We start from the raw sequence: 14,945 nt of genomic DNA, 5'->3' as shown, positions 1-14,945 counted from the left end.
AGCTTGACGGGGGGATGATCGGGGGGGGGGAAAGAGGAAGAGGGGGGGCTGTTGGTTGTTTACAATTTGGAAGTGCTTAGGGGAGGTAGGGAGGGTCGGCGGCTCCCGCTGCTTACCCTCCCTAAAGACTGCCAGGGTGCTCAGCCCCCCCCCCAACCCTGAAGAAAGGGACCTTCAGCGCTCGGCCACAGCAGACACGAAAGTTGGTGTTTCCTAAGCCCAAAGCAGCGAGCATTGCCAGCGTCCACCCCCCGGGCCATCGGGCCATCACTATTTAGAAGGGAGTCTTCCCGCTAGGCTCGGGACCCCGCTAGCGAAAATTCTTCCTTCTTTTCCCTTCCCTTCCCACCCTCCCGTCTAACTCTTCCTTCCCACACTTTCTTTCCTTTCTTCCCCCTCTTTCCCCTCCCACCCCCCCTCCCCCTCCCCCCCCCAAAACGCACATCTCTCCACCTGTCCTCCCACCCACCCTCCAAACATTCAGAAGTCGTGGTATTCGCCACCACACGTTTGTCGCATCATGTCGCCCAAGGAGGATTCCAAGGCCAGTGATGCCACTATCACTGTCAATGTAGATGATTTCACGCGCACTCGCGATAATGTAAGTTTCGTGGCTGATTGCTTTCATCTTTTTGTTGTTTTGATTGCCTGGTGAGCGGTGGGCGCTGCTCCTCCTCCCGGCTGCCCCCAACCCGGGCGACTTGGGCCGCCGCGCTCCTCTCAACCATCGCCTACGCGTCAGTAAACAACGCGGCGCTTCCCTGATGCAAAGTCGAGGGTCAGGCGGGCTTGCTTTTGTTCAAATTTCATTTCGTTACACAAGCTGGCCATTCAGCAGTGGGCTTGTACCCTGCCCAAGCTCCTCAGCCCCCCTCTGACATTGCGCGCCACCGCCTCCTGCTTTGTTTGGCACTGGCAATGCTTGCTTGCCACGGCCCGATGCGCCCCGCTCCGGCGCATCGCATCCCTCCTTCACCGCAAGCTTCACCTCTCCCATTGACCCGCCCACCCCAATTGTCCTTCGCTTCAATGGCGCCCTATTGCAAACATCCCTATTGCAAACATGTCTTTGATTCAGCATTAATCTAACAACCTCCTAGGTCATTGCCAGCCTCGCGCAACTGGCCAAAGCGGTCACCACCGTGCAGGAAGCTTACATCAACCATGCCAACACTGTCCTGGGCCGGGATCCCGTTCCTCTGCTTGACCTGAGCCACCTCACCAGCGGCATTGCCGGCGCTCTCTATGGCTCTGGTGCTCGCGCCACGAGCCCTGGCGCGAACGCGGACACGGATGGGAAGAAGAAGCGCAAGCGCGCTCCCCCGGACCCGAACGCTCCCAAGCGCGCCCTCACCCCTTTCTTCCTCTACATGCAACACAACCGTTCCGTCATTGCTAAGGACTTGGGTCCCAACGCGAAGCCCAAGGAGGTCTCCGATGAGGGTACCCGCCGCTGGGCCGAGATGGAAGAATCCGAGAAGGAGGTATGTTGCCACCCCGTCTGCCCTTTGCTATCAATTCCCTCGAGAGAACTAGACTAATAGTGCTGGACAGATCTGGAAGAAGCTTTACGCGGATAACCTGGCTGAGTACAGGAAGAAGGTAGTGGCGTACAAGGCTGGACTGCCCTATGAGGATGACCTCAAGGCTGAAAACCAGCTGCACCAAGGCATGGAGACCGGCGAGCCCTCGGATGAGTCGGAAGAAGAGGAAGAGGAGGAGGAAGAGGAAGAGGAAGAAGAGTCCTCCCCGGAGCCTGTTCGGGAGCCCACTCCGCCGCGCAGCGGTAAGCGCCGCCGCAGCGAGGGCAAGCCTTCCCAGACCAAGGACGCCGCGACCCCCAGCGCCAGGAAGGAGTCTCCTGAGAAGAAGAAGCGTACCTCTGCCCGGAAAGAGAAGGAGAAGGAAGATGAGCAACCCCCTGCCTCAGCTCGCAAGACCGCGAGCGCCGAAGCCAAGCGCACCAAGAAGAAGCGCAAGAGTGAGGTTGGCAATGAGGAGTAAGTTCGGTCCCGAGGGATCGGTTTATATCGGGATGATGACCATGTATATGGGATGGATGTTTGATCTGAATGCTGCATGTAGCATATGGGGATTGGATCTATTTCTGGATTGATGCGCTTTCTTATGGAATGCTGCTGCTGTTGCTGTTGCTGTTGCTGCTGGTGCTGGGTTTGTTTTGCGGGCCTGATGTCAACGGCGTCTGCGGATTGACGGGTGTGGGGTTATTAGTGGGTGTGTTTGTCTTGTTCTTTTCATTTCAGTTTTCATCATATTTTTTTTTCTCATGATTTTGTTTTTTTCTATTTCTGTTAGCTTTGAGAATTTATAAGAGCTTCTTATGAACGTGATAAATGTCAATGGCCGGTGACTGCCGATGGAATCCACAGTTTTGACTGGAAAGCGTTAGTCACTCGGCAGACGCGCCGCTGCGATAGGTCATCCGCTGGCTTATCAGCTCCAGCTTCGACTTTCCTTGCCCGCCGCTTATCGGCAGCTCATCTTTCGTTCCCCACATTATTTCTCGTTCTTAACCTGGAATTTCCCCCCCCGTGGTGGTCCATCTGCGTAGAGTCCCCAGTCGACAGCTCTCGCCCTCTCTCTTGTACCCACGGGGTAATTCTTGGCTGCTGCAGTGTCCGTCTCGCCATTCTGTCGCCGTGAAGGGGCGCTGCGACTATATTAGGTAGACAGACAAGAACCCGCTGCCCGCCGCTGTCAACCATGCATTTGGTACCAAAGGAGGTCTGTGCCCATCTCACCTCCTCCCAAAGTCTATACCCAAGCTGACCAGTATCGCGCCTCTCTAGCTTGACAAGCTCGTCATTTCCCAATTGGGATTCCTGGCCCAGCGCCGTCTCGCACGTGGTGTGCGACTCAACCATGCGGAAGCTTCGGTACGTTGCCAAAAAAAAAACAAAAAAACAATTCCCTTGTGCAGAGTTGACCCTCGATTGACGAGGAGCAGCGGCTAACCCGCATACCTTTAGGCCTTGATTTCATCCAACCTGCAGGAGGTAACTCATTCTCTTGAGGCTTGCTACCTTTCTCGTGACTTACCCTCATGCTTGCGTAGTTGATCCGTGATGGAGAGTATTCCGTGGCCGATCTCATGTCCATCGGCAAGACAATGCTGGGTCGCCGGCACGTCCTCCCCTCGGTTGTCTCGACCCTGGTCGAGCTGCAAGTCGAGGGAACCTTCCCGACGGGCACCTATCTCGTGACCGTGCATCACCCGATCAGCAGTGATGACGGGGACCTGGAAAAGGCGCTCTACGGAAGCTTCCTCCCCATTCCGCCGGCTGACGCGTTTCCGGACCCGGACCCCGCCGAATACACGCCCGAGAGCATGCCCGGAGCCATTGTGCCGGTCCCGAACAGCCGCATCGCGCTCAATGAAGGAAGGAGGCGCATCAAGCTCAAGGTCATGAGCAAGGGTGACCGGCCCATCCAGGTCGGCTCCCACTATCATTTTATCGAAACGAACCCGCAGCTGCACTTTGACCGCCTCCGTTCGTATGGATACCGGCTAGACATCCCCGCCGGCACGTCCGTTCGGTTCGAGCCGGGTGACACCAAGGTCGTTACGCTCGTGGAGATCGGGGGCCACCAGATCATCCGGGGAGGAAACTGCTTGGCTTCCGGCAAGGTGGATCTCAGCCGTGCTGAAGAGATTATGATGCGCTTGCAGGCAGACGGATTCGCTCATGTCTCCGAACCCACTGCGGACGCCGCGCTTGTGACGCCCTTCTCCATGGAGCGGGAGGTGTATGTGCGCATGTTCGGCCCTACGACCGGAGATTTGGTGCGTTTGGGGTTGACCAACCTCTGGGTACGTGTTGAGAAGGATTACACGACTTATGGAGACGAGTGCACGTTCGGTGGTGGCAAGGTTATTCGGGATGGGATGGGCCAGTCTTCGGAAAAGTCCACCACGGAGTGTCTGGATACGGTTGTCACGAACGCGCTGATCATAGACTGGACTGGCATCTTCAAGGCCGATATTGGTATCAAGGAAGGGCTTATCGTTGGTATCGGCAAAGCTGGAAACCCGGACATCATGGACGGCGTTACGCCGGGTATGGTCATTGGCTCTTCGACGGATGTGATTGCTGGAGAGAACAAGATCGTGACTGCTGGTGGATTTGATACGCACATTCACTTCATCTGCCCTCAACAGGCGGACGAGGCACTGGCTTCTGGTATCACGACATTCCTGGGTGGAGGTACGGGTCCCTCGACCGGATCCAATGCCACCACCTGCACCCCTGGACCCACGCACATGCGCCAAATGATCCAGGCGTGCGATCGCATCCCGATGAACATCGGTATCACGGGTAAGGGTAACGACTGCGGTGGCGTGAGCATTGAGGAACAGATCAAGGCGGGTGCTGCAGGATTGAAGCTACACGAGGACTGGGGCTCTACGCCCGCCGCGATCGATAAATGTCTCGAGCTGTGCGATGAGTACGATGTGCAGTGCATGATTCACACCGACACACTGAACGAGTCCGGTTTCGTCGAGCAGACGATTGAAGCCTTCAAGAAACGCACGATCCACACCTACCACACGGAGGGAGCGGGTGGCGGCCACGCCCCCGACATCATCTCGGTGGTGGAGCATCCCAACGTCCTCCCCAGTAGCACCAACCCGACCCGCCCATTCACCATGAACACCCTGGACGAGCACCTCGACATGCTGATGGTGTGCCACCACCTGTCCAAGAACATCGCGGAGGACGTCGCCTTCGCGGAAAGCCGGATCCGCGCGGAGACGATCGCCGCGGAGGATGTCCTTCACGACCTCGGGGCCATCAGCATGATGTCCTCCGACTCGCAGGCCATGGGCCGCTGCGGCGAGGTGATCCTGCGGACGTGGAACACGGCGCACAAGAACAAGGCGCAGCGTGGGTTCCTACCCGAGGACGAGGGCACGGGGGCCGACAACTTCCGCGTCAAGCGCTACGTCAGCAAGTACACGATCAACCCGGCCATCGCGCAGGGGATGGCGCACATGATCGGCAGCATTGAGGTGGGCAAGATTGCGGACTTGGTACTGTGGTCGCCCAGCTCGTTCGGCACGAAGCCTGCGCAGGTGCTGAAGAGTGGAATGATCGTGATGTCGAAGATGGTAGGTCTTCACTTTTCGTTGTGGGGGTCATCAATCAAACTAACAACAATCCTAGGGCGACCCCAACGCTTCCATCCCCACCGTGCAACCCGTGATCATGCGTCCTCAATTCGGCGTAAGTTTTTCTTGTGGCCTATGTGACAGTAAGCTAATAGCCCCATCAGGCCATGGTCCCCAGCACCTCGATCATGTTCGTCTCGCAGGCCTCCATCGACGCCGGCGTCGTCCAGACCTACGGGCTCCAGAAGCGGATCGCGGCCGTCAAGAACTGCCGCAACATCGGCAAGGCGGACATGAAGTTCAACGACATCATGCCGAAGATGAAGGTCGATCCGGAGAGCTACCGCGTCGAAGCCGACGGGATGCTCTGTGACGCGGAACCGGCGGAGACTCTGCCACTGACGCAGGATTACTTCGTTTACTGATGAGTCCGGTTAGAGGAAAGATGGTGATGGTGGTGATGATGATGATGATGGAGATAAAGAACGGGGATAGGATTATACCTAGTAGTGTGACGAGTTTCCTTGATGATGCAGTGATACCTTTTGGGTTCTCTTCTTTGCTTGTCTTGTTTGTTTTTTTTTGTTGGTATACAGACTAGCCTTTCTTTTGTCATTCTTGTGTACAGACTCTTGGCCTGTTCTCCACTGTTCACTTCTTTATCCGGTGGCGAGGCTTATAGGGGAGGGGATTGCTTGTGGGTGGTTTCTGGTCTAGGAATTGTGTAGATGCCCGAACTAGGAGGGGAAGGGAGGGAAGGTAATGGAACTCGTTGGTGTAGGTAAATGCCCACGACAGCCCATCACCCTTCCAATCTACTTAAGGCAATGACAAACATCTGGCCACTTCACAAAGTTACTAGTAATTATATGGACATGTCCCAAAGCCAATCCCCAACCCTACATATGCTACATTCTGACCCAACAATAGGAATAACATCCACAACAACACACTCACCTCCCTCCCCCCCCCTTCCCTAACATCTTTAGAACACGCGTATCTAAAACTCAAGAGCACCACCCACCCAACCTCCCTCCCCTTCTAGAAGAGTCGCTAAAGAAACAAGACTAAAGCTCCATCTCAACCTCCGAATGATTATTCCCCGTCGACATCAGCGCCACGGCCGTCGCCCACGCCTCGTAGCTATCCGCCTGCGCGGCGCGGTAGGCGTCCTCGCGCCGGGTCCGGGTTTGGGTCTGGGTCTGGGTCTGCTTGCGGCGTTTGGGTTTGCGCGTTGGCTGGGTGGTGGTGGTGGTGGTGCTGGTGCTGGGTCGGTGGCGTTTGGTTGGGGGTTGTTGGATGGGTTTGTCGTTGTTGGTGGTGGATGAGGTGGAGGGGGAGGGTGAAGGTGAGGGCGAGGGGGAGGTGAGGAGGTCGTCGATTAGGGTTTCGAAGTCTTCTTCTTCTTCGTCTTCTTCTTCTTCATCTTCTGGGGAGGAGGTGGGGTGGGTTTGGATGTCAGAGACGGGAGTTGTTTGGAGTTGGGTGTTGGGGGAGATGGGATGTGGGTCTTGCGGTTGGAGTTGGGGGTTAGTGGTTGTTGTTGTTGGTGGTGAGGGTGTGGTGTCTGTGTCTGTGGCTGGAGAAGGGGGGATGGTTTTGTTGTCTTCAACGAAGGGGTCCCCGGAGGAAGGGCTTAGCTGGGTTGATGGTGGGAGGTCGTGGTCGACTATTTCATCGGAGGCCTGCTCGTTGAGAGTCGGCCACGAGGATGGAAGGGAGCTCAGGTTGTAGGCTTCGCGTTGGGAGTCGGGCATGGTCTGGAGGAAGGTCCATGCTTGTCGGATTGTGTTGCGGTGGGTTTGGGCGGTTTGGGGTGTTGTGGGGGAGATGATGGGGGGGTGGGATGGCGTGGTGGTGGTATTTGGATGGGGGAAAGGAGTGGGATTGTAGGTGGTTTCGTTGATGGTTGCGAAGGAGGAGGGGAGGTTGAGGTCTTCGGTGGAAGATGCCGAGGAGATGGTGGGATTTCTGTGTGGTGGATGGGGAGGTGGAGGTGGCAGTGGCAGTGGCAGTGGTAGTGACGACGATGGCTTGCGTGCTTCGGACTGCTGAGTGTCGAGTGTCATGCCGGATGACTGTTGGCTTGATTGCGGGGTGGCGGAGGGAGCTGCTTGCCTTGACCGGTTCCTTCGATGGACAAGTTCCTCATCGTCGGAAATCATGTCGCGCATCACCTGGTCGTGAGCGAACTCAGTACCTGAGCAGAGGTGGCCGAAGAGGTTCTGCATGGAGATATCTTCGGTCCAGGTCACTGGGTCGACGGTGCAGGGGTGGATGTCTTTCGGTTTGAACGCGGCAACAAGATCACACAGTTCCGAGTACGAGGAGTGTCGGGAGTAGGGGAAGCGCTGGCCTATTCGTCAATCAATGCCAACGCAGCGATATTGGGTGGGATCTTACGATGACTTTGGGAAGCGCCTCGCCTTCCGTAGGGTGCTCGTCACTCGGCAATTGTGTTTCCTCAGCACGGCCACGGCCTAGCATCTTGACCAGCTTCTCTAGAGGCATCTCGTCTGCGTCCTTCAATCCGAAGCTGTCCAGTGGTAGCACCTTTCTTTTCGACTCGAATGCCTCGATAAGAGCCTGTCGAGTATGCGATAGTGCCTGGGTGTCATGGATCCGCTCGAAACAGAGCTTCTCCAGCTGCTCCAAGGCAGACTTGTCGGGCAGCTCGAGCTCGTGGATCTGATACAGATCACCCCCTCCTCCCCCCGCCCCCAACTCGGGCATTTCGGAGCCGTCCTTTGTCCGGTTGACCACCGGCATGATGTAAACGGTGCCCTTCGACCTCGCTACCGAACACTGCACGCCGGGCTCGCAGCTATGTATTCGAGCGCGCTCGTCCTCGCTTAGACAACCTGGAACGAAACGGTTTCCTAGTTCAAACCCACAGAGCGAGGGAACCTCGTTGATGCCCCCTTCCACCCGTGAAAAGGCAAGCGACCTATAAAGGTCCATCTGGTATCGATCGACGTGAACCTTGCGAGTTTAGCATCATAAGCAGTCCTCATATCCAGACAGGCAGAAGTACCTTGGATTTGAGCGCCGCAGAAAGAGCCATCCAGACTTCTTCGTACCCCATGGTCCATGCACGGAAGTAGAATGTCGTGTTCTCGGGATAGGTTTCGACCTTGCGCAGCAATTCGGCCAAGCCTTCCGCTTTCGACGGGAATACCCGACAGATATGGGATGGACGGGCAAAGGTGGTGTCGAGGTAGATCTTGTCCAGCTGCCTGGTCCCCAGAGTGTAGGGGATCAAGATCGGGTGCCGGATGATGCTGTTGACCCACCAGGGTTCAGCTACATCGCAATGTCAGCAACCGAGGAGAGTATCCCATTGAAGGACGGACACACCTCGGATATCACCAGTGTACAGGATGGCCTTCCCATCGCCTTCGATCAGAAACATCACTGCACCGGTGCAATGGTTCGCATCGAGGAGGGTGACCCTGATGGACAGCCGTGGGGTCAGGTCGATCTCTGTTGGCGTGTTTAATGGAATAGGCCTCTTCATCAAGCGAGTCAGCAGTCTAGGGCAGGATAGGGCTCGTGGAGCGCAAATACCAGCAGCTTGGACAGGTGCTTGTAGTGCAGTCTGCGCGATTCGAGAATGCCTTTACTGAAGTTCATCCGATGAGGATACTTTTCGAGCCGTAGGAGGAGCTGGCCAGACCGTAAGCTACTGCGCCAATGGGGTCTTCATCCGCGTCTAATCACCTCGCGTGTGGCTGCTGAGCAGTAGATGAAGGGTGCTCGGAAGGACTCGAGTCCCTGCAGGTGGTCACTATGCACATGGCTCAGGAAGCAGACCAGCGGAGGAGGTCGGTCTGGGCTCTTGCGAAAGTGATCGACTGGCAATGATCCTCAGCATTAATGTTATTCATGAGAGGGAAAGTTGGTTGCAAGATGGGTTACTTTGTATATAGGGATATTCTACTCGACATCAGATTTGCTCGCATTAATCTATTGCGTGGTGTACACCACCAACCTTGGACAATCCCATCAAAGGTAGACATGATCTTCACTATCCTCCTAAGACTCGGGAAAATTTACCCTAGAGTATCATGACCATTCTATATGGATGAAGGGCGAGTTACTAGAGTCTGTGCTGTACGGAGACCAAGGGAAAAGAGGAGAAAAGAAAAGGCAGAGAAAGAAGCAAGTATGACGGGTGGTAACGTGACTGGGCATTTTCATGGACATGGATGGAGTAAGGAAAGAAAAGCACAGGCAAGTCCAACGTTGAATGCTGCACTCGACGCATTACTATTGCTTACTATTATTACTGCCTTACTTGAAGGCCAACTCGTTGGCTCTGCTGCAATACCGGTAAACCTCATCAACACCAGCTGTTACTCCATACTTTTAAGGCAATCCAGATCATACCGCCTTTTTGACCCCGGGCCCCATTTTTACCCTTTCGGACATTGTCTGGCCCCGTCGATTGTCTCAATCCATCCGCCAAACGGGAACGAAGAAAGGAGATATTTTTCAAAGAAAGAATCAATCACGAAAAGACAAAACAAAAGAAAAACCAAAAAGTCATGACGCTGGCCCAGAATACTCCTCGATTCGAGTACCTACATGGACCCGGGCAGTCCAAGTGGCCTTGCAGTTGAACCGTTGAACCTCTTCTCTGTGAGGCGAGGCGAGTGGGCGACGAGAGTGAGTGCCAGAACGGACCCGCCCGCCAACGCAGGGCTGGTGTGCCATGCTATGCCATGCCATCATCATCATCATCACCACCACCGACGTGAGGCAGGCGGCCAGAGTGTCTTACACAATTACGGTGATGGATCGACCTGTTGTCATCGATTCAGGTTGGCTACGAGTCCACGCAGTCGGTCTCCGATGCGATGCGCTGGTCAGTTGCCTGCGTGGTTTCGTCGATCCCAGAGTCAGCCGACTGATTCAGAGTTGAACGGCCGATAAGTATAAAAAGGTCAACCCAGGTCACACAGGCGCTTTTCCTCGTGAATTTCTCTTCCTTTCGTCGTCCTTCGATCACCAGCAGGCTTACTTCTCCTCTGCGTCTCCTCTGCGTCTCCTCACCCGAATCAGGGTAGCCTTAAATTAGACCGCATTCCACTAGAATGGGCCCGATCCCCCATCGTTTCTGATCGACAAGCGGGACGGATTAGGCTTCTAGTTCTAACGGTACCTGAAGCCAAGGCGTCGGGTGGTACGTCACATTATTATTCGCCTCCAGGAAGAGTCGCTCCCTTTCCATTTGGGAATATCTCCGATAGATCATACAAGGGCAAAAGGAAGGGAGGGTCGGAGAAGAGAGTTGACTCCGTTCCTCATCAACCGGGCTCTCGGATCGCGTCTTCCCATTGTTCTTCATTCATACCTCGACTACGCCTCGACTGCAACACCTCCAATCCACGTGTATGGTAGGGATTCCATGCAACCATCTCGGAGAGACATGCCGGCTCGCATTGTTCTCCCTTATTAGAGACTGTATGAGTACGGAGTGTTGGCTGAAACCTTGACCAAGTCGGGCTTGTATCCACGCACCTCCTATCTCCTATTCTAGGCTTTCTAGCCCATCTTCGATCGCTCATTCCGACCACTACTATTGTTGATCGACAATCTCCGGCTACCCCCTTCCGCAACCAGATACATCTCTGGTATCTTCCTCACCGTCTGAGCATTCCCCCTTCTCGCTCTCATTCTTTGTTCTCCTCATCTCACCCCAGCATCCGTGCACTCTGTTACCCCATATCTGTCCTTAGGGTCATCTTCTTTATACACTCTCCCACCTCTCCCGCCCTTCACCGCATCTCTCCTCCACTACTTGCGTTGTACAACTTTGCGTACAACCCAATCCTCGCCACTTATCCTCAGTTTTCCGCCTTGTCCGATTCGAATTCCATCAATCATCTTCAGTATGCACAAACCATCGCTGGCTCAAATCGTGCACAGCGCACTGTTCCCACGGCCGCGTGCGAGCGACCCGGCAACATTCTCAGCTCATATCACCCGTAATCTGGTCCCAGAAGTCCGCGTTGAAACGTCCACCTTCTATGGATCGCTCGACTGCATCGAAGCTCAATATCCGGGACTAGACTACTCACATGGCCCTCACCGCATGAGGCTCAGCCGGTTTCCCTGGCATCGCAGACTGTTCCGGGCCTTCGATGAGTTGGGCCTGACAGAGGCGGAGATCTCGTCCCTCTGCCGCTGGGAGGGAACCAAGTCAGCCCGTGAGCGATATGAGATCGAGGAGGGCGTGAAGGTACGCGACACGACTGCAGATAGTATTCGACCTGCATCCCCTTCTCCTCTTCCGTCCGTCGAAGTGCACTACGAGGACGGCCCGGAACCCGCCAAAGAACCGGAACGCAGAGCAGAGATGCCGACCCCCGAAGTTCGCACCCCAAGCGACGTCATTGATGACCGCGGCATCGACTGTATCCTCGAAGAAACCGTCGAGGAAGATTACAGCGAGGATGAAATGGAAAGCTGCGGGGTGGAGCTGAACCATCGTCTACTGGCCGCAAGCGCTGCGCGCGAACAGGGTGCCAATGTACCACTGGACGAAGACTGGGAACAATGGTTGAAGGAAGCCGGGGAACGGGGAAGCTATACTGACGTGGTGAATGCAATTCGAATGGGTCAGCCCTTGGGATACCTATACGACATACCATCCTCGATGCCTCACATGGGTCGAGCAGGCATTCGCCCCTCCAGCTCGCTATCAGAGCCTTTCACACTACCATCGCCATCCACTTTGCTCGCTTCTCGACGAGCAGGAGGCCACGCCCCCTCCCGAGCTGCTCGTTAGAAGAAGAGTATGCCACCAGAGGAAGAAGAGATTCTGATGTTGTTCTTTTGTTTTTCGGATTAGCGAATGGGCTTGGCTGTTCTGATCGATGCATTTTCAGCGCTCCGGTGGACAGGCGTCTTCAAGCGTTCTATTTCTCTTGACTGGTTGTTCATAGATCTCCATGGTTTTTGTTCCTGGTGTGAATCTGCCCCTCAACAATGTTTAATACCCGGGACCAACTTGCTACTTATGTTGGGCATAGATACTTATTGATTGTTGAGGATCATAGTTTAATTACAATATACACGATATTTGATAGACAGGAGGGTGGTGGCCCAAGTGACTCTGAAAAATACTGTATGTATGTAGTCCATCGGGCGGAAAGGTTCTCCGCGCCGCGCCTGAAGTTCCCCGCGACTCCCCGCGACTTCCAAAGTTCTCTTGCACCTCATCCTCCTTCCTTTCCCCAGCTTTAACCAATGTCGTTCTTCGCCCACTTTTTCGGGATCCGCGCTCGTTAAAAGGTGCTTGGATCTCTATGCAGGATGGGTTGAATTTCTGTATAATCCTCGCTTCTTAGCCATCCCCAACTCCTCATCCGACCACCCCCTGTTCTCCCCGCACCCAGTGTCATCATGATCAAAGCCATCTTCTACAGCAAGTTCGACACCCAAGAGGGTAAGCTAGCCTTGAGAAATTCAACTTGCTGGCAACGACTGATTTTATCTAGGTCCTAAGGTCGTTCACCAGGTCCCAGACGGTGCTATCGTTCCCTCCGCCGCCGCGCCCTCGCAGCCCCCCTTCCTGACCTTCTCCGACATCTCCTTCTTCGTGATCCCTCGGCAAGAACTTTGCGGGAACCTGATTCAGGTTTGCACCAATGGCTACCGTATCCTGGGCTACCCGATCTGTATGAAGTCGCTCCGCTATGACCGCAACGAGTTCATCTTCAACTTCTGTGTGGTGCTGGCGGAAGAGGAGGATTTCAGCACCTACAAGAGTGTTGTGCAGAAGCTCGCGGATCTGATGCACGGATTGGAAGAACAGAATGGATTCTTGTCCAGAGATCATTCAAAATCCGGCGAAGGCAAGGTATATAGCTTGTGCGAGACTTTGATGGAGGACTTGAACAACTACTGCGAATGCATGATCCCTATCGGTATTTCTTGCCCCGCGCTTTACGCCGCATGCGTACTCCGACTGCACAGAGGGATGCTGACGGCCATCCAGACGAGCTGAATACCCTCAACATCAAACTTTTCCCAATCTATCCGGCTCCTCCGCCAGTCAAGGCCTGGCAGGTCCCGTTATTCACGGTCCGATATCAGACGTTCATGGATGAGAACTGGGATCTGACCATGCAACGTGTACGTCGCATGTCTCTAACCACCCCCAACATAGCATAAGCCTGACCAACGCTTCGTCCAGATCGTGTCCCACATCAACGGAGTCAACAGCGTACGGATCATCTCCATCCTGGCCGACACCGACTTCTCCCTAACCTGTCGAGCCATCCGGCACCTCCTCTACTACGGGTGTCTGTTTCTGCTCGACATCTTCTCCTTCTCAGCGATTTATGCGCCTACCGCGCAGTTCAGCTCGACCATCGCCATGGACGAGGACATGCAACATGAATGTGCGCGTTACGTCAACACCTCCTTTGCCTCGCCCGTCACTGCCGCATCCGCCGCCCTCGCCGCCGGCTCCGACCCGGACGCCGTCTGGCCGCCGGTGGGCGACGTGCTCACCACCAGCAGCGCCAGCGTGACCGCGCCCAGCCGCACCCCAAGCCCGACCCTCCTCTCCAATGCCGTGATGGCCACCTCATCCAGCGTCACCGTCACCCCCAGCCCGGCCGCAGTAGCTGCCGCGGCCGCAACGTCCGTATCATCCGAGCCCAACCCTGGCACCTCCCAAACCCGCGTACCCTACGAGAACCGCCCGGTGGTAGACGGCGCCGGTCTGGTCTCGCTGTACGCCAGCCTCAAACAAGGCCAAAACGTCAAGCAATGGTACCTCCATCACAGCCGCGAACTCTCGCACATCGACATCCGCCGCTTCATCACCTTCGGCGTCATCAAGGGCTTCATCTACCGCGTGCACAAATACGCCGTCGCCACGGGCCAACCGGCCCCCCCACTCAAGGCCTCTGCCCTTTCCCACAATTACCACTACCACAACAACACCCAGAACAACCGCCACCACCACCACCATCAAAGCCCCGCAATCACCCCCGCAGGCGGGGGAACGCTCCAGATCCCCATCTCCAGCGGCCCCTCCTCGCGCGGCCCCGGCACGGGCACGAATTCCCCGTACGCGTCGAGCGCAGGCGACGAACCGGCGCCGATTGCACAGCACAGCCAGCACCAGCACCGCCAACACCATCACTCAGAAGGACGGGAGCACTCGACCTCCGTACACAGCGGAAGTCGTCCGGGGACGGTGGCGACACTCGACAACAACGAGGACGACGAGGACGAGGACGAGATCGACGACAAGACGCTCTCCAAGTATCTGGACGGGATGCATTGTTTCGATCAGATCTGCACGGAGCTTGAGATCAGCGAGCGCGAGCTCACGGCGCGGTTGAAGCGGTTCCCCGGCGAGGTGTTGATCATCCATCGGTGACCCGATCCTCGCGAGGGGGAGGGGATGTGGTTTGGTGGTGGAAATGTATTGATACCCTGTGGTTTTAGATTATATGTCGTATGCAGTAGAGACGACGAGATCATAGACACTTTGCATACAATAGTCACTAAGCTACAGCTAGCCTACAGTACCTCTCCCGCGAGGCTAGAGTTAAGCTATGATACGATGCTCCTAGTCATGTGCTTACTGACTGTAACTGAGCCTTGAGAATGTTTCTTCTATCAGCGAAGAGAATACGAACAACGCCCTCGTGACCGACCCGACTGACGCACAGTAAGCCACAGATTTCCATGTAGTAAAAAAAAAACAGAAAAGAAAGAAAAGACCCTCATCTCGCCCGCGATATCATGTCATAACGCCCGACCCGAAATCCCGTAATATCCCGGAAAG

The 14,945-nt window shown here is 55.4% G+C and overlaps 4 protein-coding genes across 4 annotated transcripts; 3 read left to right on the top strand and 1 right to left on the bottom strand.

The window, feature by feature from the left end:
* Positions 1-416: 416 nt before the first annotated feature.
* Positions 417-2,367, top strand: BO66DRAFT_391451 (HMG box protein). The gene is made up of 3 exons (XM_025647261.1): positions 417-601; positions 1,101-1,484; positions 1,555-2,367. Exons 1-3 carry the CDS (start codon positions 521-523, stop codon positions 2,002-2,004), a joined length of 915 nt encoding a protein of 304 aa, XP_025504472.1. The 5' UTR covers positions 417-520; the 3' UTR covers positions 2,005-2,367.
* Positions 2,368-2,536: 169 nt separating this feature from the next.
* On the top strand, positions 2,537-5,982 carry BO66DRAFT_391450 (urease Ure). The gene is made up of 6 exons (XM_025647260.1): positions 2,537-2,745; positions 2,811-2,897; positions 2,991-3,017; positions 3,077-5,131; positions 5,187-5,246; positions 5,296-5,982. The coding sequence occupies exons 1-6, from the start codon at positions 2,725-2,727 to the stop codon at positions 5,554-5,556; spliced, it is 2,511 nt and encodes an 836-aa protein (XP_025504471.1). The 5' UTR covers positions 2,537-2,724; the 3' UTR covers positions 5,557-5,982.
* A 142-nt stretch (positions 5,983-6,124) lies between these two features.
* BO66DRAFT_420092 (putative DNA repair protein) lies at positions 6,125-9,150 on the bottom strand (the record flags this gene model as incomplete). Its single annotated transcript, XM_025649853.1, has 8 exons — positions 6,125-7,482; positions 7,535-8,113; positions 8,166-8,434; positions 8,489-8,642; positions 8,699-8,797; positions 8,852-8,985; positions 9,050-9,067; positions 9,123-9,150. 8 exons carry the CDS (start codon positions 9,148-9,150, stop codon positions 6,199-6,201), a joined length of 2,565 nt encoding a protein of 854 aa, XP_025504470.1. The 3' UTR covers positions 6,125-6,198.
* Positions 9,151-11,027: 1,877 nt separating this feature from the next.
* Positions 11,028-14,534, top strand: BO66DRAFT_410996 (nitrogen permease regulating protein NPR2; the record flags this gene model as incomplete). Its single annotated transcript, XM_025649267.1, has 6 exons — positions 11,028-11,805; positions 12,230-12,233; positions 12,487-12,584; positions 12,637-13,065; positions 13,137-13,273; positions 13,335-14,534. The coding sequence occupies 6 exons, from the start codon at positions 11,028-11,030 to the stop codon at positions 14,532-14,534; spliced, it is 2,646 nt and encodes an 881-aa protein (XP_025504469.1).
* Between the last annotated feature and the right edge of the window lie 411 nt (positions 14,535-14,945).

The sequence above is a fragment of the Aspergillus aculeatinus genome (assembly GCF_003184765.1).
Source record: "Aspergillus aculeatinus CBS 121060 unplaced genomic scaffold BO66scaffold_21, whole genome shotgun sequence".
Classification (NCBI taxonomy): domain Eukaryota; kingdom Fungi; phylum Ascomycota; class Eurotiomycetes; order Eurotiales; family Aspergillaceae; genus Aspergillus; species Aspergillus aculeatinus.
This window is presented reverse-complemented; position numbering and strand designations above follow the sequence as displayed.

Excerpts from the sequence above, each read along its gene's own strand:
- BO66DRAFT_391450 (XM_025647260.1), top strand. The coding sequence starts at position 2,725 with ATGCATTTGGTACCAAAGGAG. Across the intron at positions 3,018-3,076 it reads TTTCATCCAACCTGCAGGAG|TTGATCCGTGATGGAGAGTA; the intron begins GTAACTCATTCT and ends ATGCTTGCGTAG. Across the intron at positions 5,132-5,186 it reads TGATCGTGATGTCGAAGATG|GGCGACCCCAACGCTTCCAT; the intron begins GTAGGTCTTCAC and ends CAACAATCCTAG.
- BO66DRAFT_391451 (XM_025647261.1), top strand. The coding sequence starts at position 521 with ATGTCGCCCAAGGAGGATTCCAAGGCCAGTGATGCCACTATCACTGTC. Across the intron at positions 602-1,100 it reads TCACGCGCACTCGCGATAAT|GTCATTGCCAGCCTCGCGCA; the intron begins GTAAGTTTCGTG and ends ACAACCTCCTAG. Across the intron at positions 1,485-1,554 it reads TGGAAGAATCCGAGAAGGAG|ATCTGGAAGAAGCTTTACGC; the intron begins GTATGTTGCCAC and ends AGTGCTGGACAG.